The sequence below is a fragment of the Phaenicophaeus curvirostris genome, chromosome 3, assembly GCF_032191515.1.
Source record: "Phaenicophaeus curvirostris isolate KB17595 chromosome 3, BPBGC_Pcur_1.0, whole genome shotgun sequence".
In the NCBI taxonomy this organism is placed as follows: domain Eukaryota; kingdom Metazoa; phylum Chordata; class Aves; order Cuculiformes; family Cuculidae; genus Phaenicophaeus; species Phaenicophaeus curvirostris.
Window position 1 is genome coordinate 55,392,028 of NC_091394.1, and position 24,619 is coordinate 55,416,646.

The following is a 24,619-nucleotide window of genomic DNA, read 5'->3' on the forward strand; positions in this document are numbered from 1 at the left end:
ACTGGCCTGGTCACAGGTCATTGTGTTTTGATTTGATTTTACAGAGGTGTTGGAAAGTACTTAAAGGGGAACTATAGGAAAGCTGAGGAGGGGCTCTTCATCAGGGAGTTATAGGAGGAGGGGTAATGGTTTTAAGCTGAAAGAGGGGAGATTTAGCTTAGGTATTAGAAAGAAATTTTTTACTTTGAGAGTGGTGAAGCACTGGAACAGGTTTCTCGGAGAAGTTGTGGATGCTCCATCCCTGGAAGTGTTCAAGGCCAGGTTGGATGAGGCTTTAAGCAACCTGGTCTCGTGGAAGGTGCGCCTGCCTGTGGTAGGGGGTTTGGAACTGAATGGTCCTTAAGGTCTCTTTCAACCTAAACCATTCTATGATTCTATGAAGGACAGTGGAATGGCATTCCTTGCCTTCTGCTGGCATGATTGTATCTTGGGAAAACTTATAGCCGAAACCTAGGAAAGTACAAAGCTTTTGTGGAAGTTTCTTACAGTACATCAAAATGCTGCTGCAGTGCCGAAAGATAATATTCTTTCTTTCTGGGAGCGTTGCTTTGTGAGCAGCCATGCTATGATTCTAAATATTCTTTATGCAATGTGTAAATATGTGATACTTTATCTCTGCCCAGTATAGGCTTCAGGTAAATTATCTCCCCTTACATGATGTAAGTTACTTGAGAGTTGGAAGTGTAAAAGATATTTCTATAGTGGAACCATCTCTTTACCTGTGTACCAAAATAGAAAGTAAGGAAAGAATGAAGCTTGTTGTGATGAACTCTGGAGAAATTACTGATGCTATGCTGGCAATGCACAGTTTTGTTGGCCACCTAGTAACCATTCTTATATCATTTTTATAAACCACAATTTACCATTTCTAATTTTTCCTGCTAGATTGTACACTAGTAAAACTGTGATGAGATACATAAGATATGCCAAATGATTTCTAGCAGATTTTACTTTGGATATTGAAATTATCAAACGTAATCTTTAACAACTTTGGAGTTTTTATGGCCACTGAAGGAGAAGTAAATAGGTAAAGAACATATCTTAAGATTCTGATGTAAATAGAGTCTATTTTTATATATTTATATATTAATTATTTCTTGGAAATTGTGCAGTCTGGTCCTTTTTTGCTCACTAAACAGGACAAATGTAAATAGACAAACGTCGATCAATGCTTTAATTGTTTTCCAATTTAATTTTACTCAACTCAACCTGCAGGTAAGAAAACTAGAAAGGACATAAACTCCAGAGGGTCCATTCCACCTTACTCCATTTCACCCACTGTGATACTGAAATCATGCAACCCATTCCACAACTGCAAGTACCCAGAGACTAAACCACTTCATAACTCTCAACTCAGTGGGCAGGGTTAGGCAATCTTCTCTGGCAATTTTAGTAAACTGAGTCAGTAGAGCAAGTTTCCATTTGTGTGTTTCTAAACCTCAAGAAATAACACCTTATAAGCACTGTTGAAGTAGATTGTCTCTGGTGTTCTTCAGGTAGGGAGAAATACAGGACAGTGTTTTTCCCAAGCCACCATCAGCACATTCTGTCTAGGTGTTGAAGTAGTTGCTCAGAAGTGATAGAAATTCCTATGAGTTCAATTTGGAATAACTGCAGTGTTTCTCTCTGGCACCTGAGAGTTACTTGCTTTGTTACCAAGATTTATAAGCACTGAGGCTATGCAAGTTGACTGGAGTCCCAAGACCCTGTTGCTGACAAATCGGTATTGATGCTTTAAGGCTTCTGTTTCTCTGTTGCTGACTCGTGCACATAGAACAGAAATAACTTCTGTTAACTTACAGATTCTTTTCCTACCCTGCTCACCATCTTTTGTTAACTGGTGTATTTTAGCTAGAAAAACAGTGTTGCCCACAATGGAAAAATAACTGACATTTACAAAACATTCTAGCCACTTTGTCAATTGGATGTTGTTCATACAGCTGTATTTGCAAAGTTAGTTTGCCCCAGCTCCCTATCAATAATGATAACCTAATGATAATTAAAAACTATAATACAAAATGTTCAAAGAACACACTTTTTATATGAGTGCTGTAGTACATTAACATCCCAGCTGTGTGTCCACACTTTGAGTTGAAAAAATGAGGAATACTGGGAATCTTTCATTGATAGCTAATATTGAAATATGGGGTCAATATGCATAGAGAGGTGAGTATGTGCAGCAGTGAAAAACGTGTAGCGGGGCATATCGTGGGGAATAAGGGAGATGGATGGGGGAAGACAGGGAGAGTTATGAATTCAGATTAAACAATTGTTGGATGAAATTAAATGTTCACTTGGTGTTTCATCCCGAGTAAGATGATCTCACATTTGTTTGCCCTACACAAACATAAATATTTGTCTGTGCTATAGATAAATAACTTCTGGGTATATAAAGATTTAATTCTTAAAAAAATACTGAATATATGGTATTTGATTTTTGGCATTGACATGGCTGGCAACTGGGAAAACATTAGCCTTTCTGAAGAAAGTTCTTTTACTGCCTTGTTCCTTTCAATGCTTTCTCAACCTTCAAGCTTTTACTTGGGTATCCTATCTTGTCATATCAGGTCAAGCTAAGCTGGGAACATACCCCTGAGGCAGAATGCTTTTTCATGCCTTTGCAAATACCCAGTTGCTCTCAGGCAGGCTGCTGTTCCCACATGCAGTCCATTGCCTTTGCTTTGGGTGCATACGAAGGAAGCAAACTGTTCTGGAGTTTAGGGCCTGGACCCCATGCCAGTAGCTCCCAGGAAGGAGAGCCATGGCCCTGCTGGGCCTTCTGGGATGATGCTAGCAGTCATAGCCTTTTGTTTTTTGTAGAGGGCCTAGGCATTTTTTATTTTTGCTTTCTAAATTTACAAATTTCCTTTCTCCCCCTGAGTTTCTGCTTCTACTAAGCTTTAGTAGACTATTTTTAACAATCAGGAAGAAATATATGCACAGAAATTTAAGTAACAAGCGATAGGATGAGAGGACATGGCATCACTTTGCACCAGGGAAGGTTTAGACTACATATTGAGAAAAAATTCTTTACTGAAAGAGTGGGGAAGAATGGGAACAGGTGGCTCAGGGAAGTGGTGGAGTCACCATCCCTGGAGGTGTTCAAAAAATACATAGAGGTGGTGCTTCAAGACAGGGTCCAGCAAGCATGTTGGTGTCGTGTTGATGGTTGGACTGGATGATCTTAGAGGCCTTTTCCAATCTCCACATTCTATGAAATCAGTTTTCTTTTAATTTTGTGTAAGCTCTGCAACTTAAAATTTGCACACAAGAGTATTCTTATATCTTTCCCTACAGCTTTGCTTCTGCTTAAAAATAAGTTGTATATTCAAATATATCTATACAGCTATTGTGAGAAAAGGGAGGGGGCGGAAGGAATATATATATTACATTTCCATCCCTCACTTTTCAGCATTGCTTCTACTTGCAGGCATACTGGGTAATTATTCTGGATATGCTGGATAATTATGTTTTGTCAAAACAAAGCCTTGAAAATGAGTGAATAGTTAACTGCATTACAGTTTTGAAAAATATTTCTAGGAAAAATGTTTGAGAATTTTTCAAAGAAAATATTTTCTGTCAGATCATTCTGTAAAAAATGAAATCTTTTTATGGAAAGCTTGTACAAGCAGTTGAAATATTGTGAAATTGCTGAAATGCTTTGTTTTGAAACAATGCCATTTTCCTACTCTGAAACCACTTGTTTAGAAATTCCATTTCAGTTACAATTTTTTAACTTTTTTTTTTTTCACATTGGCAAAATGAAATGCTTAGATTTATCCAAGTGGGATTCACTTACTGTGTTTTTATTTATTGTATTTTTGTCTTGTTGATATTCTCACACTTCTTGCAGAGGTGGAAGTTAGGAAACGTGTTTGAAAAATGGCTTGTCAGAAAGCATGTTTATTAAAAATGCAGGCATTTTGTCTCCTATTCTTGAGAGTATCATTTAGATGCTTTCTGTATATGTTTTAGGATACTCCCATCTTTTAAATTTAGGTTCTTTTTATGCTTCACCTTAGGAGTTATATGAGTTACCTGGTATCACATGATCCAAAATCAAGGGTGTCTTATATGACCTGGCAGTGGAGATAACACCATCAATAGTGTGTCCCGTAACAGACAATCCATAAAAATATAGCCTATATTTATGTAAAACATCATAATTTTTATATACTGGTGGTTCTCCGCATCTTTTATCACACATCCAGTAGGAGGGAGCCCTCTTGAAACAAGCTTCAAACCTCCTGATGGTTCATGAATGCTTTAGTCTGGGCATGGGGATGAAGCCTGGAGGAGCAGTCTAGCAGCCTGGTTTGAGACCCTTCTATGCAAAGAGATCCTGGAGAGCCTGAGAGGGAAAAATGCAACTGCTGAGATGCTGACAGTGCTCTGAAAGTACAAATCCTAGCCCTATTGCCTGTGTTTAAGAAGGATAAGCAGCAGCAACTGATGTTTAAATAGCTACACCAAAGCTTTGACCTGATTTTATGACACAGAGGCTCCAGTGAGGGTCACGGCTTGTACCCTGTATCAGATGCTCCAGGGGAATGCAGAAGTCATCCCTGACCTAGTGCTTGCTTAGTGCAGTTCAGTGAAGTCTCAGAGAACGTATGTGTGATGGGGAAAAAGAGGCCGAGACAAGTGTGACAATATAGAATGCTGTCAACAGGAAACTGCATGTTTTAAAGAGAAAAGGTATCTTGTTATCTTGTCTGTGATGTTCTGTCTCCTACTGCCCTGCAGTGGGTGACAGCTCAGGAAAATCCAAACTGTGTTTAGCTGTGCCTTTCCTTTCAAGTCTGTGCTGAATCACATCACAGGCTGTAACACCAGCATGGTGGTAGGAGAACAATGTGCTTTTGTTGATATTCTTTTGGATGAGACACAAAACCAGAATCTTAACCACAGAATATTAAATCACCTCTTCTGGCATGAAGAGATAGGTTTACTAAGGGCCCTAATCAAGTTCTAATTTACATGATTATCTTTTGTCTCTCTAAACTCTTCCTGTAGTTTTGATTAGATGTGATCCTCTTTTTTTCCCTTGGAAAATAAATATTGAGAACAAACTATGCTGTACTGGTATTTGAGATTCTTACCTTTGGGACTCTTTTATTGTTATAGGTGGAGGGAAAATCAGAATCAATATATCACACACGTAGTTTCCCAGTATTTGACCAAGGTTATTATATTAAATCCAGTGTAATGACTGATTGTGTTATTACAGCAAAGTAGTATTCCACATGCGTGAGATATAAAATAAAGACCATCATCTGTAGAGAGTAATTATGATTAAGATACTGTGGTAGAGATTATTTTTTTAGGACACTTCCAACTCACACACATAATTTTTGATATCTCCATATGCGTTGAAAGATAACCAAAGTGGTGAAAGAAGTAAGAGATTCTCACTCCATGTCTTAAAATTACTCAATTAAATGAAACAAGAAATCAGAATATGGCAGATTTACAATTCTTTTTAATGTACTGTGTGCTGTGATTCAAAGTCTGATTCTGCTAAAAATGATTCCTTGAAATTATAGGAAATTTTAAGTATAATATTTATATAATTACTTCAGTTTATGATCCTTGACTGGTGTTCAGTTTAGATAGTTTTAAAAGAGAAACATGGAATTTACAGTTACTGGTACTGCCCAGGTGTTTCCTCTGCCTTCAGTATGGCATGAAATGAAGCTCATAGGAATTATTGGAAACTGAGTGAGGTTTGGATAATGGCTCAAACCTGCTGCTTGTTTAAAAGTCATTTATAAAGCTTTAATTAACATATATAAGAAAATGGGATTTCTCATCCTGAAAAGTTCAAATGGAAGCTAAAAGGGTAACAAAACTTGGTTGTTTATTTTCAGTTTGGAAAACTGCTGCCATTTGCACTTCTCTGTCAGTAGCGCTTGTTGTGTCCATAATTTCTGATATAAAAAAAATCCCACATATATCTGGGGAATGTGTTCCATCAGTAATGCTTGTAGGCCATCCACAGGATTATACTAGTGTTGCCACAGACCTGCATATTTTCTCCTAATCTCTAACTACCTGCAGCATGGAGAAGAGCAGGTGTAAGAAAGGAAGTGGAGCAGAGGTAGTATCAGAGAGCATTTCCTCTTTATCTTTGTTTTTTTCACCTTCCATGTTTTTCCCCTGCTATTGCTTCATCTCCTAACAATCTCCAATCAATTCACTTCTCATCCGCATTCCTCTCGACTGATGCACTCCTTCCTGAAGTAGGGCGTGATGGTGGCCAGCCACCATAGGATCAAAAAGTGGAGAGTCAGAAGGAGTCCTCTTTTGTAAGGATTAGAACTGCACCCTAAATGCCTTAGATTTATTACTTTCTTCTATGCCCAGGAGTTTTTGCAGCAAGCAGGGACAGTAACACTTCCACATTCTCATCTGACTTGCTGAGAGAGAGGTTTTACCAAAATAGATTGCTTCTTCCCTGCAGGTAATAACCACTCTGTGTAAGTTGGGTCCTTCACAGATGGCTTTGCGGACTTTCCGTCAATTTTGGGACAAATTTGTCAGGCCAAACGCACAATCATAAGAGAGTAATCATGCTTTTCTTGTGCACATGCAGCACTGGTAGGGAGGGGGTTAAAGGACAGGGTGCACTTGGAGCAAGATGAAGTGTTCAGCAGCAGCCCTTTCCTACCAATACTGGCTCTTCCAGTCTTGGCTGGAGGCATACTTGCTCTTCCAGTTTTGGCTGGAGGCCATGGTGAGTGAAATGGTGGACTGGGAGGAATAGTCCTGAGGCTTCTCCTCTGGGATTCTGGCCCCAGCCTGCTGGTAGCTGCCTCCCCAGCCCAGTTTCTCTAATGGGAAATGGCGCTGCTTTGTCCTGCTCTGTCGTAAATAAAAGATTTAAAAACAAATGCAAAATGAATTAGGATCTCAAGGGGAATGAAAGAAAAGTTTAACAAGTAAAATATTAAAAAAAAAATAATCTGAAAATCAAACTTCCACGCACAGACCTGAATTTACATTTTTGCACTTGATGACATTGGTTGCACAGAAACCCCAGAATCTTAGAGCTTGCAAAATGAATAAAAATAAAACAAGGAAATATTTTCCTTCTCCTCTTTCAGTTTTGCAAATCATGTATTTTTATGATTATAAATAGCTAAATCAACAAACTTTTATTGACTGGGGATGTTAGGCACACTTTTGTTGTTGACTTTCAGAGCTATTTAAATTCCTAAGTGCTAAATATTAGAACTTCCTTTGGAAAAGTCTGTAGCTTTCAGTGAACTCCGTTGGAGTCCTTAGTAAGAACTAGTTAATAGGTAGACTGTGGTGACTCCAGCAAAACAAGATAATCAATTCCATCTGCTTTTCTAATTAATAATGCTTAATATTGAAAGTCAGGGACATTATGAATTTGCCCAGTAAGCATATATTTTGGAAAGGAGGATAACATTTTGTTACCTCAGTTGTGGTCAATTAGTCTGACGACTTTTTTCACCTCCCAGAGAAAACCTGGGAACAGCCGCCCCCCTGCTCAGTAGCTCATCTGTACTCCCCAGGCACCCTCTACTCCTGCTGCAAGGACATCGCACATCCTGGTTTGATTTGTTTTAACTAGTTTTGCTTGGTTTTGTCAGACAAGGAATAGTTAAAAGGGATGAATAGAACGCTCTGTTTGGGACTTCAGTTTTCCAAAATAAAATATGTAAGTGAGGGAAAGGTTTCATTCAGTTTTGGCATCACTTTGTTAAGTCACTTTAAGCCAAGAAAGACTGTTATCCCACACTGTTTGCTGATAGTAGAAAGTTTACATATCAAATTTATTTTTTTTCTTGAAGAGAAAATCAGTATGAATTTAAGGGACAGATCTCTTAATTTGCTTTGCAGAAGAGATTGTTCTATTAACAACTCATCAAGAAAGAAAGAAAGAAAAAGAAGATAAACAGGATTAACTGTTTACTTTAAGTGAGCCGAAGTCTGGTTGTTTTTCTGAAGAAGAACACAATGTACTGTTGTATCTGGTTTCCAGAGTGGTGTTTATCATAATTCCTCGTGCGGTGGTTGGTAGAGTGCTGAGAAGGCTCTCCGCCCACTCACAGCTCGCTCCCTTTCCCTCTCCCGTTGAGGCCTCTGGCCAGGACTGTGAGATGGAGCGAACTGTCCTGTGTGATCTTTACTGCCTGACACGAGCTGACATTGACCCAGAATAAAATAACAGGGGCTGTTTCCTAGAACTCTCGGTGGACTGCTGAGAACTGCTACCATAACTCTTGTAAACACGTGATGTGCACACACACACACACACGCTCCCTCTCCCTCATTTAGAAACACACCTAGGAAAGGCAGCCACTACAGGAGAGTAAAAAAAACCAGCAGGAGTGAAAAACAAGAACAGCGGACCGTGTGAGATAGAGTAGAAGATTGCTGTTCCGCAGGGGAAGGAGCCCCAACATGATTTCACTTCTTCTCTTCTTCTTTGCTCTTTATTCTGCCATTTATTTCGATGTATATTATATTTTTGTGCTAGTTCCGTGGGACAATGTGGCATTGAAACAGCAGAATGTCTTACTGAATACAGATGCAGCTTTGTGGGAAATTCCATAGTGTTAATGAATTTCATTTACCTTTCATATGCACTGGGGAAGTACATGTGCAATGCTGTCCTACCAAGAATGTGGTTTAAGATGTTCTATGCCAGCTAAAATAGGCAGGTTTGGGTTTGTTTGGTTGGTTTTTTTTTTAATATTCTCTTCATGTTTGTTTTGTGTTGTTTTTTTTAAACATAAGATCTTCTAGGATCCCATTCACGGTCTGTGTGGTTCACAAGTAAATCTGGTGAATCCACAAATAACATGGTCTCAAAAGATAAGCAACCCAAGTTCTGCTGCTACAGTGTTCTTGCTACATTCCAGATGCTGTAATTCTGTAAAGCCATCACCATGGGTTTTGCAGGGGGAACTGAAAGTTCTTTAAGCTCTGTAGCATGGAAGAAATGGGTTGATGCTGCAAGGAAGCCCTCACTCTCTCTTTACATACATATAGATAGCCTCCTCCCCAACTCAAATGGGATGTGACACACAGAAGAGCCTTTGTGGACCTGTCCTCCTAGATACCACTATGTTACTCAGCTATTGCATTCAGATCACCCTTTAAAGACAGGACTTTTATTCTGATTTTTACATACAAGGAACTGAGGAGTGGAGGAAACATGGCACGGCAGAGATGATGTGAAATGTTGCCAGAACCAGCAATTGAATGCTGATTTTCTTGGAAAGGAAGGTGCTGAGCACCTTGCAAGAGAAGCTCTTTTGGCAGCACCTTGCCGACTGTTGGAATTCTTGGATGCCAAAACAATAATTATGAAGTCTTAAGATTGAAAAAATAAACAAAGAACCCCTCCTCAGATACATAGATAACTACTTTAAATGACTGAGTGGTAATTACACGTTATATTTGGAACATGTTTTTTCTGTTGGAGATCATCCATAAAAAAGACTTGCAGATGTCAGCTGAGACTGTAAGTTTCTTAAATGTACATTTTCACGCTTGGTTAGTAAATCATGATGTATAGGAAAATAATGTTTTCTCTGAACTGTATACTGAGATAACCAAGGGATTGTAATGGGATTCCCTGATGAAGTAATGATACATTGAGGAACCTGAGGAGTGTGTGCATCATTTTTTTTTAATTTTTTTTTTACCAACTGCAATTAACTGCATAGTGAGTCTGAAACAAGCTGGGATAATCTGATGTGCTTGCTTTTTTTATTTATGTAACAAGCTGTGTGGAGTGGATCTGAGCAGAAGGACTGTAAATTATGTGCAATGTGGTGTTGTACAGGCAAGGTGCCTGGGGAGTCTGGAGGGAGGAAGGCCTTATTGCTGTGTTGCGACTGAACTTTTGTTCAAACTTTTAGGCAGTGCTTGGGAAGTTATTTTTCCTTAGCTTTCTGTGTTTTCCAAATCATCCGTCACTATAAATTTTTACTTACACAGCATAATTACTTTGGAGTTAAACTATTAATATAGAACAACTTAAATATTCATTTATGAACCTGAGATCAGTTAAGCTGTCAGTTGATAATGAAAATATTTCTCAAATGCAAGTCTGTAACTGTTTGGAATTATAGCTGAGGCTCCATATTGTGTTTGCATTGATGTTGGGAATGTCTTTTTAGAGTTTTAGATGTTTTGTTTTCTTTTGAGTAAAGTTCTGTGTTCAAGTAAAACACATATCAGCAGTTTAATTTTGATGTGCACTTAGAGACAGCATCAGATGGAGAGTTTTAAACATTTTTTTGGTGCTGCATGACAATTTCGTAGAAGAAATGGTTTATTCTGAAAAAAATTGTCACATGTGAAGCTGTGGTTGTGACTGCAAGTATGAAAAGCTGTCTGGTTTTTATTCTACACCTGTTCCCGAGAGGCTGTGTGTAGTTCCCACTAGGCAGGTAGTGCTCCATGTTTTGAGTGGGAACGTTTACAGTGCTATGGAACACCATTCTCTATATGTATATTCTGCATTAAAAGAAGTAGCCCTGCTGACACATTTGGCTTGTACAGGTCTCTTCCTACGCAGAAAAGCCTTTTCCCACTGAAGTGCTGCTTCTTCAGGTCATAGACAGAAAATAGTGGGTGGAAGGATTACCCTGAATGAAGAAATGGAAAAGCAATCAGCAGGCAGGGTTCATGAAAGACCTTGTAGAAGCTGCGTTTGATTTTCCAGTGTGTATTGAAGTCAGTGACTATTCATGGAAGTGAATAAAAATAAGTACCAGTTATTTTATAACCTCTGTTGCTCTTTTTCAATTTTTTTAACATATATATAAAAATGTAAGAAAAGAACAAGGAAAATCTAGAATGATGGGCTTGATATTGTTACTATGGCGAGTTATTTACAAAATGTATTATATAAATATGCTCTTGCACACATACTAAGAAGTGCCTGCAATGAAAAGATTCCTTTCCTGAGACTAGGGAGGCCTCTGCTACATATTTTCTATTTGAGATAGTGAGATAAGACTTGCTGATTTCCCTGGTGATACTCCTGTCACATGTGCACTTTCCATCAAGACTTCTGTGAGGACAGTCTGTCTCTCTGAGCTGGAGTGTCTGGTGTTCACTGTGTAAGCTGTTTCTGCTCTGCCAGGTCCAGCACTCCAGAACTGCCTTCTGCTTTCTTTCCTTCTGGGTCCTTCCACAGTTACTCAATAAAATCGTACATGATCACTAACTCTGTTTTTCCATAGTTTTAAACCTCCTGTTTGCAAAGTACAGGATTGCTATTTTGATCATGTCAGTGCACCAGGCTGAGCTAGAAACAACAGTACTTGGAGGGAGCTAGGACTAGGATTTTCCTTGGAGCTTGACGTTCCCCATATAAACTGGAAGCAGCAGTACTTGTGTTTTCTTCTGTAAATGCGTCCCTCTTCAACCTATGCATAGAAGGGGCTAGTCATCAGCAGTATTAATTTTTATTTGTATTGTTCAGTCTGTAGTTATGCTCTGTAGAGCATACACTCTATTCACTCACTGTTTAGTGAGAGCAAATGGCATGGATTTTAAGCAGAAAACTCTGAATCTTGTGTCTCCATAAAGAAGGTTACAGCAGCTACTTACTTTTCAAAAGAGAACGTGAAGCAGTTTGTGATCCCGTGAGTACCATGATTTTAATAGGAAAATAATACTGGTGTTACGAGAGGGCGGGGGAGCTGGATGATTGTCCCTGTGCATTTAGACCTGTGTCTTGAGCTTTGATTTTTTTCAGAGATAATATGGGTATGGGAATGCAAGGAGTGTGTAAGGTAGGGATAAATTAAATCTCAGTAGGGTGGTGTCCTGCAGGTTACAATTTGAATCAGAGCCATATTAGCAGGAGTTAATCAGCTCCACCTTGAGACTTGACCAGACAAGTTGTTGAATTGGAGTTGTGTAGGTAGCGTTGTGCCTCTGGTGATTAAGGGAAAGGGGGTTTGTTTATGTGTGTTTATGTATGTGTGCTTTATGCCTCTGCTAGGACCGCACCTCAAGGAGATAAGAAGTCCTACTGACAAACAAAGCAGCAGCAGCTGTCTCCTGGATGGTTAAGATAAAGAATGAGCAAATATCAGGGCTAATACAATTCAATTAGTTTTCAGGCATTTTCTCCATTCTCCCTTTCCCTCCCTTCCAAAGAAACAGTGACTAATGAAGTCCACGCTGAGCATTGCAAAGGTGGTGGCATTTGTCTGGCTGCCTTGCTCCACATGCCACACTGCACAGCTTAGCAATGCATGGAGAAAAGCTTCTGTGGGCCACACAGTTGTCCTCCTACCCTAAGTTAAAACAATTATTTGTTAGTTAAGATCTATTCATGAGAAATTTCTGCTGCTTGTTGCTCTACTCAGTAGAGGCAATCCCTGTGTCACTGGTCAGTTCTGGTCTCTGTGTTCCAATTTCCCCCTCAGGCAGATCTTCTTTTTCCCATTCTTTTTGACGAGGCACTGAGGAAGCTGGAGGTGACCAAAGCTGAAGGTTTTTGTCGCTGTTACCGCTCCAGAAAGTCAGCTGCCCAGTACGAGCAGCAGTATGGAGAGATATGATTTTTCATGCATAAAAAAGTTATAGTAAAAGAAGGCTTTACCCATGAGGAGTGACTAGCTAGGAGAAGGCAGTCACCCTGTAATCCTCTCTCCAGATTTCTACTGGGAGACTCGTTTTGTTCTAAGGATCAGCACAGTCACAGAAATAATACAGAGTAATCGGCCTCATCTTCCACCAGCCCCCATCCTTGCTCCTGGCTATTAGCAAATTAACAAAATCTTCCCAAGCTTTTGCATGAGACTCACTGTGTCATTACTTTTTTTTAAAGGGGGGGTGGGGGAGGTGGAAAGGCTAATCTCTGCCTCATTTCTTATCATTCCCTATCTTCGCCCCCTTTGTTATTACCAATGAGTCATACTTCACCTTTTCCTTAGTCTGTGTCTCCCACACTCACTCCTCTACTGGCTTTCCACCCCACCCCACCACCCCTCACTCCTGAGGTGAATTCTCTTCTCCTTTTTATCAGAAATTTCAGTTTCCAAAACCATATTTTAAATTCAGGTCTTACACATCCTATTATCCCAAAAATAATGATGGTGCTTATTTCCTCCCTACATGAGCACCATTGAAAAAAAATGAGATGTTGCACTTCTTTTTTTACAGTTCATTACTATGCATGCTGACAAGTCATTGGTAAAGGTATATTTTAGCTGATTAGCTGATTCACTACAAACACCATACTTTATGGGAAAAAAAAGTATTTGTGGCAGATATGCACAAAACATAAGTACTGAATTCCTAGGGGCAGATACTCATTTTGGATTTTCAGCTTGGTTCATAGTTTAGATGTGGGTTTTTATCCTGGTAGTGAGCTTCAAAGTGGGGGAAAATCATGGGACAAACTGTTGTTTTAACCACAGTTAGGCTTGATGCTGAAACTTTGTTGCAAGAACATTTGCTGCAATAGGAAAGCCAGGCTGTAACATGAGAAAATAATACAAAGGCATTTTTCTGGTAATAAAGTGAAATCAAGGAGAAAAGAAACAATGCTGGTGAGGAAGTTAAAGCCATGAATCAGCAGCCCTGAAAGGAGCTGAACTACTGTTAGTGATGCTAACAGCATGTGTAAAATCCATAAGAACAGAGCTGGTTTCAGAGAACATGAGAATAGTTATCCAAATGCATCACTGAGTCTGTTGCAGGATTGATTCAGCTGACTTCAATGTAGTTATTAAGTAGGAAAATCAGTTGTCACTCATCATTAAATACCTATAACATTACCTAATTATTAGTGTGAGACAGGTCAAATTATGCTGAGAATATTTCAAGGTTTTGTCATCATTTCATTCATGGCTTTTTTAAAAGTCTGCTGAAGGAGGAAACGTTTTTTTGAAGTGTTAGTTTAGGATGTTTCTCATCTGTTAGTCTGAAATTGGACATCTGAAGGTTATTTCTGAAATTCTGTCTTCTGAGTGAGTGTACACATTTCATCTTAAATGCATGTTGCAGCGAAATCAGGACTACCTTTGGATACTGTTAGAACAAGTGTGGTATAGTGGATGTCTGCTCATGTGTATGGTCCTGATGGTGCAGAAGTATCTGGGGTCTGGTGCAAGAGATTCTGCTGCTCTAGGTTTCTTCATGATGCCAACAATCATGATCGCCTTATTAGTGTGAATGGGAACATTAATGATATAAGCCTCAAGTTGCACAGTTCTTCCTTTACTTCTGTATATTGAGCTTGGTCATATGATGACCGTTCTCCCGTCATCTGACCTGGGATGTTGTACTGCATACACTAGACAGCAGGAGTGAGAGCTTCAGTCTCCTAATCCTGCCTGGAAAACACATCCTTGTCTACAAGTAGTACTCCATGCAAATAGGAGTTTACTTTTACAGAGTTAATTTTCAAGGAGCTAATATGATGATGATGGTTTTTTGACTACAGTATTTTTTTGGTCAGATTAGTTTCCTATCCTAGCCATTTATGCTGCCACCACAAAGGGACAGAAATATGCAGCCAGGGATGTAGGGAGTTGAGACTCCCAGGCTTAAAAGGACTGGGGAAAATGCAGTTTTAGTAACTGATGTCTTCGTCAACAACCAAGCTAATTTTATTTGGGCAATTAACATGTCCCAGAGGACTTAATATGAGCCTGGTGCCAGTTAGTCTGAGACTTACTCATGCTCAGTTATGTCTCACTAAAGATATGAGAAATTCCAGTGATCAGTTAAGAGACTGCTGAACTGATCAGATCTGAGACGCTAACTTAGTTGGCCCTTGATAGCTCCAAGATACAAAGGCCTAATTTTTGACAATTAAAAGTCATTGAATGTTTTGTTAACATAGGCAAATTTTTTTGTTTTTTCTGTTCTCCTCAGTCTGATTGTCAGAAAAGTCCAGAGCATATTAGCTGTTTTTCCAAACAAAACAATAGGATGAGGAGTTTCAGTCCAATCAGTTAAAATTCATGAGAGTTTTTCACCAACTGCAAGGTTCTGACATGGAAAGTGGCAGGCAACTGTAGCTTTTCTTCTAGGCTGTGATGTTCAGAGTACATCAGTCTTTGTTCTGTTGAGTTGGAGATGATCTTGTGGTATGAATCCAGAAGGTATCTTATAAATTGTTTTACGCAGAATATGAAAAGGGTGACAGAGCTGTTGAAGACGCATGGTTATACTGATAAGAGTCACCCACTTTCTAGGCTGGGAACATCACTCATCTCAGAGGTGTGAGTACATAGCCTTCCAGCCTACACATCACAACCACATTTAGTTTCCTCCTATTTGTCTTTGCTCAGGGTAGAAGCAGCGTTTCACAGCTCTAAAGGACTTCTTAACCTTGGCAAGCTGTGGAGGCATTGTACATAAGCTTTCCTTGCCTAGTGAAGACTCTGTGTGGGACCCATGTAACCAGAGATAACTGGAAAAATACAAGAGCCTTGATTTCTGTTCAGTCCTACCTCTCCCTGCTACTCAAAATAAGCACCAGAATCTGAAAAATGAGGACTCTCGCTGGTGCTTGCACAGCTGCTGATGCCTGAAAGGCTTTGGAGTTGTATCCTGTGTTGAACGCAGCCCTCTTGAGGGTGTGAGCCAAAGTCAGAAAGTTCATAATGAACCAGGAAACTGTGATTAATGATCTTCCCTGTGCCTAAGCTTCCCTGCAAAGAAATATATGGATTTTTTCCAGAGAAGTGTAGGAGCTCATTTCATTTAACATGTGTTTTATAAAGATATAATGACTACTGTTGAATGCTTTCAGGATACATATAATATGCTATATGATGTGCTCCAAAAGCAGTTGGAGTCGGCTTTCTGTGAGCAATGGTGCTGCTCTGGAGAAGATAGTTTTGTCATGTACTTTTGAAATTAACTGAATTCTGCTGCCTAGTGCACCGCTGAGTTTTATTTACAAATAAAGATGCTTGTACTGCCCTCAAAGGTAATTTTGTCTCTCCTTGAAAAGTTTCCATGCTTAACTGTCTCTTTCTGGGGCAATTAAACTAATCTTGCAGACAGCAGCCTCCTTCCTCCAGCACTGCATGACTCATGCTATCATGGCTGCTCATCTCAGGTGCAGAATCTTGTGAAATGCATTTTTGACTATCTAAATGTACAACATCCACTGATTTTGCCTTATCTGCTATGACAGTAATATCTTCTGAAATGCCAGCAAGTTGGTTAAGCAATACTTCTTAGCCCTACCATCCCTACTGCCGTAGATTACTTTAATCAAATTGTTTGTTTAGCATGTTCTTTACCTCCTTAAAATAGTCCCTGTGGGCTTCTTCATATTCAGTATTGAAAATACTAATCTGTAGTTTCATGTTGGGTGTTTGTTTGTTTGTTTGTAGAAAAAATGGACATTTTGCTCTCCTTTGCATCCTCAGGACTCTTCTTAAAAAAGTTAAAGAAAATCAGTTGCTTGCTTTGCCAGTTTCACTGTTGGGGATTATTATTAGTGAAATACATTGCTTTGTTTACTTCTAAGTAGAATTTTTATTTTTATACACACACACTCATATACTTTTGCATCAGTGCTCTGTCTGCATTACAGTATTCACCTCAGGTTAGGCAAAAACTCAACCACCTTTATAGGTACACAAACCACACATTGCATAACCATTACTGGAGCTAATCCCAAGGCAAGCTCTTTATGCTTTTTTTTCCAGTCACACTTCTTTATTTCATAACCCTGTCAATTTCTGCAAATTTACATGAGAAAACCTTTAAGGATGGTGGTTTTATTTATTGATACAGGCACTCATTATTTGGCAGGAATTCTCCAGATATAGTAGAGGATAAGACCTGTTTTGAAGCTTGTAATGTAATTTTTTGAAATTTGCGAGCCAGTGAATAACAGAGAAATGTTTTGCAGGTTATGCCTCCTTGTCCAGGATGCCTACGGTATGTTCAGTGAAGTGCAGCTGCAGTCCCTGAGTTCTGCAGATGATGTTGAGCAGTATTGCAGGAGGTGGGAAGGGAAATTCTGCTGCCTAACTGGAATGAAAATCTTGCAAAGAACCACAAGAGAAAGGTGAGAACAATTCATGGGAGAACGTATAGCATGCTGTGGCAGGCAGAGGGAGTCTGCCTTTTTATTATTTCTCTGATCAATATTTTTTTCAACAACTGAATATGATTTTGCTCAATTAAATGTCCTTGTTGCCATTTTGGGGACGTCTAACAGTACTTGAGCCAACCGCACTCCAAAATGAGCATAGATAAGCTAACACACAAATACACGCTTAGCAGAGGAGGGAATAGAGAATAATTACCATATACAAGGGTTCATAAAAACTGTTTTCTTCCTTTTGAGTAGATACAAAGACTTAAAAACATTAGTTCACCTCCCTTTCATTACAGAACTGGTTACTACAGTATGTTTTTCTATAGTGCTGCCCAGTATGGTTTGAAGTTTCAAGCACAGAGTATGTGCCCTTAGTCTATGGGAGCTTAAGTCAGTTAAGTCTGTGGTTTTAGAAGTACGATTTAGGTTTCTGTTCTAAAAAAATAAATATCTTTCAAATTGTAAAGCCATTCTTATTTTGCAATAGGAATGGCTACAGGTTTATAGAAATTTCCCTCCCAGATGAGAAACAAATTGACATACAGTACCTCTCAGATTTTGCTTCTTTTGTGATTCCTTTTACATTCTGTGAATAAAATGAAGTACCTTTAATCAAGTGAAAAAATTAAATAGATCAAGTGTCTTACAGAGTCTGTTTCTAAGGGAAGTGATACAGTGCTCACATGGGTACCTATATAAATATAATTAGATTGGTTCAGTTCTCAACGTAGTTTATTCATACAAGCATCCTATCTAGATAAGCCTTTGCTGTTAGAGGGGCTATGATATTTCTGCTGACACTTTTTTTCCTTGTTGAAAAATGCTGTTTCATCAAAACCAGAATGTTTCATGGAAACTTTATCTATTTTGGAGACAACTTTGTTGGGAAGATTTTTTTCAGGTCCAGAGGGAGTGAATACTGTCTCTCATTCTCATTTCAAGAAAACTTTCAGAAAGTCTCATTTTTGTTTTATATTGGAACAAAAACAAATATCAAAGCCTTGAAATGTTTAGCAAAATGGAATTGTTTTCCAGCCAGCTCTATTCAGTATGCTTTTCTTTTTATGTACTTGCAGTGTTAATTTTCAGAGCCCTTGGATTTCAACCCTACTTGCATTTTTATGGATCTTTAATAACAAACACGTCTTCTTATTTAATTATTTTGTTGGCTTTTTTTTCCAAGTTACATTTTTTTCCAAACAAATTAAATAATGGCTTTGGAATTCTGGATACAAATGAAGTTTTACAACTGGCTGCTGGTGTTTCCAGTACTCTGCCTAGTTAATAAGAGACAGGCTTTTTTCTAATGTAAATTCTGTTTCAAAGCAGCAGTAACTTACTTCTGGCTATTCTGAGGATGATTAGAAGACACACCGCTGAAAATGCTGGTGGCTCAGCTGGAGTTGTACTGGTGGTAACCCTGCTAGGAAACATTAAAAGAAAAAGGCTAGCATAGCTTCAGGGATAGTGCAGTGTTAAAACGTGATTTCATTGTACAAGATGGGTGGGTGGGAGAATTGTTCAGGGGTTTATTTTTTTCCTTAATTGTTTTAGCTTAAGTTCTGCTTTACAACTTGTTATTACTTTCAAGTGTTGGGGCACATTTTGTGTCATTCTAGGTGTGATGGAAACCACAGTAAAGCCATAGCTGAAATGAATTTAAGGGAGTACTTATTAACATAGAGCATAATTTAGACTGTAGAACCCATTGCCACTGGATGAATGGGTTTCCAGAGTCAGTGGTATATCCAAACACATGATGGGATATGCCTGTGAGTGCCCAACCTTGGCTTGCAGCACATGAGTGAATAAGGACTATGTGGTCTGCCCGGCAAGAAAGACTGCTGCTTTTTTTTTTTTTTTTTAATGAGAACACCAATTACTATTTGGAAGGAGATGGCTTTTAAATTTCTTGTTCCCTGGAGTCTGACAATGGGTTTTAAAATGGATAAAGGGGAATAAAATGTAGGAAATATGAGGGAAAAGTCACAACTATTTTTTGTGCCTTTGAAGCGCATGATTTGGAAAAAGCCAGGAATGGCTAATAAGATCCCATATGTGCATGACAGAGGGCTTCCTCAGACCCTCCATGAGAGAGAGGAGATTTTCATTTAACAGATACAAGAGATTCTCAAGCTTTCTGCATCAATGGACCACTGTTGTGTTCAAAAAATTGTCAAGACTATCATCCATCATCATCATAAGTATTTAATTTAAAGTACTATATAACATCATTCCAGTAATGCAATTTTAGATTCATTGTTGTAAGCTGAGGTTGCACTTCAAGGACTAAAAACCCATAATAAAAGGTATTTTACATCCAGGTGAAAACCTGTCTGTAAACCTGACTTGATCTTTGGAATGGACCTGAACTGCTAAGATGTGCTAGAGAAGCTAAAACTGTTTATTCTCCCAATAGGAAAACACTTGTATTCCAAAAGAAAAGTCAGATAAGAACTTCTACAACCATGTCCTGTCTTGACTAAGATCAACCCTGTGAAAAATTAGAATTATAGTAATCTTACATTGAGAGAAACACTGTTAATGTTGAATATTTTTCTTGAATAGCCGTATGTACTAGGTCATTTGTAGATCATTCATTGATTTTAGTTGTTTTAAGAACAAATCTCACACCCCATATAAAATGTTCTTCCCAAAACCATCCCTGCAAGTAATGTTTCCCTTTGTGTAGTCCATTAGGGGAAGTGGTGGTTCCCTTTGCAGTCCAGTTCCTGGCAATCCCATATGACATTTGGGTGTGGCTGAGTCATTGCAAAGTTGCCATGGCTTGTACAGTGTCTTATTTCCAGCAGTTTTTCTAGTCCGTTCATGAGGCTGTTGAATAAGGTGGGAACCAGTACAGCGGCAGCTGAATTAACAGCACGTATGTGACTGAGTATACATTTCCTGACACCTTCTCTCTTTACCATCTCATTCATACTTGTCTCCTAGTCTTTCCTACAACTGCTTACTGACCTGCATGCTTAGTACCAGCAAAAAAGAAAGATATATTGGTTTAAAGAGAGAGGACTGAAAAATGTTCATTGATGTGCTGCTGGTGGTGTTGGTTCCTTGGAGGTGTATGTTCTCTCTCTTCTCCTCCCGCTACCTCATCTGTCAGTCTTATAAATTCAGCCCCTTGAGAATGGGGAAGTGAGATTTTGATGGTGTCCTGCTAGGGGCAGGAATTTTGGTTAACTATCTGTATGCAATACAACTAAGATGTAACCACTCTATTTTAATAAATCCCAGGTGTGTTTCAGGTATGTCCAGTATAACCAGTAACTAAATGGATGTAATTAGATGCCAGAACAGAGCAGTCACTAAAATGCCTCAGGAGTAGATAACCTATACATTGTCACAGTCTGCAGCTTCCACCAGAAATTAATTTCAGTGAGCTAGGGTAAACTTTGTAGTTAAGGTATGTCTTTATCAACAAAAGTACTGAGTTTATGGTTTTAGCTCTGACTGGCATTCTACATGGAATAATAATTTAGATTTTGATGGTTTGTATCTTTTCATCTGTTTTGCCAAGCACTGAGATGTTTTACTGCTGAGTATAGCAGACCTACCTGTTGCTTCTCTTTGTGCTTTATTATAAGGCAGAAATATGAAGAGTTTCTATTCAGCAGAACAGAACGATGGCACCAGTTTAAAAACAGGAGGAAATAAATGCTTTAATATAATACATAATTAACGCAGGGTGTCCTACCAATTTTGTTCCTAAATTGAAAAAATGCTTAACAAGTTTCAAAAGAAGATGCAGCTGTTGTGTCTATAGTGTTAAAATCCACACTTAGGCTGGGTAGAGTAAAATACTTTGAAGCAATTTGTTACAATTCATAGGCTTTGGAAGGTAACCTAACCTTTAATTCATGGCAGATTGTTCCATAATAGCTTGCTGTACTATTTGTTGCATTTTCCTCTCAAGTAAGTAGAGTCTGAATATTGGGCTCATCAACCAATGTTCTGTTCTCTCAGAAATTTCTGCATTTTCAAATAAAGTTGGCTTCTGCTGTTTGTCATTTTAAACTTTCAATTGTTGGGCACTGAAATGTGAAATTTCTCTTTATTTGTCCCAGTCTGTAGTGTTGATCACTGCTGTGCCCGAGTGCTTCCTTTCTTCTTTTTTTTTTCTTTTTAAGTCCTATGCTTCTCTGGCCTATACCTCTCTCCTTTTCCCTCTTCTCTTCACTGTATATTTCTCTTCTTTTTTTTTGCTTTATGCTCAGAAGGGAGGACAACTGCTAACTGCTGTAGAAGAAAGTGTTTCAACTGGTAGACGTTGACAGGAAATGTAATAGTAAGAACCCTCTGCAGAGCAAGGAAGTCATAACTTCCTTCCTTTGGTTTTCCCTCCTCCAAAAAGACTGCCATCTGAAAGAGCCACCTACATCTCTGAAACACTTTGGTAGTTGCTGCAGCTTAAAGTTGAGTTCCATTTAAATCTTAATTTAAGTAATCACCTCGAAGTTTTGAATATTTGCATTACTTTTTTATTACTTCTGCTGCTTATGTATCAGAAATAAGCTTTTCTTTCCTGACTTTTCTTCTCTTTAGCAAGCACAAACTGCTGCCCGTATCTTCAGTGCTTCTGTCATGACTCTATTTAGTAACCAGCATTGGAGAACAACATAGGCTTATTCATACTGAATCAAAAATACTTTTATATTATAATTTTGGTGGTTTAGTGTGATATGTTTAATCTGTAATGTACTATAGAAAAAATGAGTTAATAAATTATCTACATAAATTATTCAACAAAGTAATTTCATATGTATCTAAACAAAACTTAGGGGAAGAAAACCAGCAACATTCCTCCCTGATTGAATTTTGACCAAGATGCTGGTTTAGTAAGCTCAGATTCTTGCTTTATGGTTTTGTTCCTTTCATTACTCAAGTAATTCCTTTGACACTGCTAAGACTTTCTTCTTCCAATAATTTCCTCTGAACCTGTGGTATGATTATTAAAATTGAAAAATCCCCCAAACTATAAGGTGTAGCATTAAAAGTTGAATCAGGCCTGTCACACAAAGTTCTTGGCATCTTAGACTCATAGAATCATGGAAGAGTTTGAGTTGCTTAAAGATCATCCAGTTCTACATCCCCTGCCAAGGGCAGGGACACCTCCAATAGACAAGCTTGCTCAAAGCCTTCTCCAGCCTGGCCTTAAACACTTCCAGGGATGGGTTACCCACAGCATCTCTGGGCAACCTATTCCAGTGCCTCACAACTCTCACAGTAAAAAAATTTCTTTTTTAATATCTAAGCTAAATCTCCCTCTTTCAGCTTAAAACTGTTATCCCTTGTCCTTTCACTACATGCCCTTGTACAAAGTCCCTCTGCAGATTTCTAGGAGGCCGCCCTTTAGGTACTGGAACGCTACTATAACGTCTTCCTGCATCTTCTCTTTTCTGGGCTGAACAACCACAACTCTCTCAGCCTTTTTTTTACAGAAGAAGTGCTCCAGCCCTATAATCATCTCTGTGGCACTCCTCTCAACCAATGGGTCCATGTCCTTCTTAAGTTGGGGGCTGCAGAGCTGGTCACAATACTCCAGATGGGGTGTCGGGGTGTGGAGCGGAGGGAAGAATCACCTCCCTTAACCTACTGGTCACACTTCTTTTGATGCAGCCCAGAATACAGTTGGCTTTCTAGGCTACGAGTGCACGTTGCTGGGTCATGTTGAGCTGCTCTTCTCTCAGGGCTGCTCTCAATCCGTTCTGTGCCCAGCCTGTATTTGTGCTTGGGATTGCCCCATGTGCAGGACCTTGATCTTGGCCTTATTGAACTACATAAGGTTCACACAGGCCCACCTCTCAAGCCTGTCTGGATGGCATCCCTTCCCTCCAGCATGTCCAACACACCACAGAGCTTGGTGTCCTTGGCAAACTTGCTGGGCCAGAACTGTAGATGAAGCTTCATGCTTTTGCGAGAAATAAGCAAACTCTTTTTATTAAGTTATTAAATAAGTTTTCAGATCAAAGTAAGTTAATTACAGTTTTGAAAAATCAAAATTTGAAGTTGTCCGATTTTTGTAGTGTAGCTTATAGTATAAAATGAGTCTCAGAGGAGTTGTGCTGTGACTGTAGATATTGGTTTGTCACTTTATTAAATGTATAAATACAATTACAATGGCCTTTATGTTTTTATCAAAAATCATAGCAAATATATATATGCATGTGTGCACAGATCAATGTATGCCATTTCACTTTGCAGTGAAGGGCTAAACAGGCTAGGAAAGTTTGAAGCAAAAGGTGACTTCTGTCTCCTGCTGTGCTGTGAAACAGAAGGAAGGTGTTTAGGTGAGCAGATGAAAGCAGCTTCTTTTGTACAGAGCAGCACAGTCATCATCTATGACAAAAAATAAATGGGAAGAAGTAAATGGTATTTTATTAGTATCACTTACTATCTTCCAGTAGTTTTTCTATGGAGTAGTTCAAGACAATTTGTTAAATAGGTCAGGATTAATTTCTGTACATGCCACGCATACATTTTGCATTTTTGCAGCCATTTATTTAGCCTAACAGTAAGAAATATTTAAAATTCTCTGTTTGCTGTTTGGATACACAGCAGGCAGTTTGCATTTATGGATACACAGAAAAGCTGCATCAAAGTTCAGCAAGGAAAGTTTAAGTTGAGAGGGATGCCTTTTGAGCACATCAGATAGTAAAAATAATTAAGGATACTAAAAAGAATTATTTTGTGTTATGCATCCGTACATATGTCTCTGAGTGTATGTATGCACACAAGCACATATAGAAGTATCATTTTATATAAGCAAGGCTTGAAGCTATGGGATTACAGAAGAGAAGAGTACCTGTATGTAGAGAACTGCCTGTCCTAAAACCATACTTCTGTGGAAGTCTGTTCCATAACACTCCATTAGAGTTACTGGTGGTCTTGTTCTATTGGTGATAAACAGTGGACACCTACGTATTTAGTATGGGACAAGAAGTTTTTTACCAAACATAGATTTCAGTCTGGTGTGGAAAGTAAGGGGCTGAGTTTGTCATTTAGAATCTGATAGATTATTTCTGCCCTTCTTCTGGTATGGATTCAGTCTTTTTTTTTTGCCTTTTTTTTTTTCCCCCAAAAGGAAATTTATAGAGTTTTTCAATAGAGTCCTTGTCTCTGAAGTAAAAAAAATGTTTTTCAAAATGTTTTATGTATTCTTTTTTGTATCCTTGAGCCATTTCTTCTCACTTGTTATTCTACTTTTCATTTTTTTAAGTCTGTCCTTTTGTGATTTTTTTTTTTTTAAATAGTGACTGGTAATTACACTCGCAGCAAAATTTTAAAGATTTTATTTTGTCTTCTGTGGCTAGAAAGGCTCTTTGTGCCTATGGGGGCTAACCATGTCCCTTCACCGTAGCACAGAGCCATCTGTTCATCTCTTGTCCTGACACTATAGCTGAAGAAGGATACACATATTGGATAAAATACACCCATTGTTCAAGTCAGATTGAAGTGGGATTTGAATGTTGCTTGGCCAGTTAAGAGAATGAATTTTATTCTTTCTGTGAGGACAGTGATTTT

The 24,619-nt window shown here is 38.7% G+C and overlaps 1 protein-coding gene across 1 annotated transcript in view; it reads left to right on the top strand.

Annotated features, from left to right (window-relative positions):
• The window catches only part of SPIDR (scaffold protein involved in DNA repair), a 216,721-nt gene that overhangs the window by 167,526 nt on the left and 24,576 nt on the right, over positions 1-24,619 (top strand). The window contains exon 11 of the mRNA XM_069854054.1: positions 16,889-17,047. Within this exon, the coding sequence (XP_069710155.1) occupies positions 16,889-17,047 (159 nt within the window). The remainder of the gene's footprint in view (positions 1-16,888; positions 17,048-24,619) is intronic.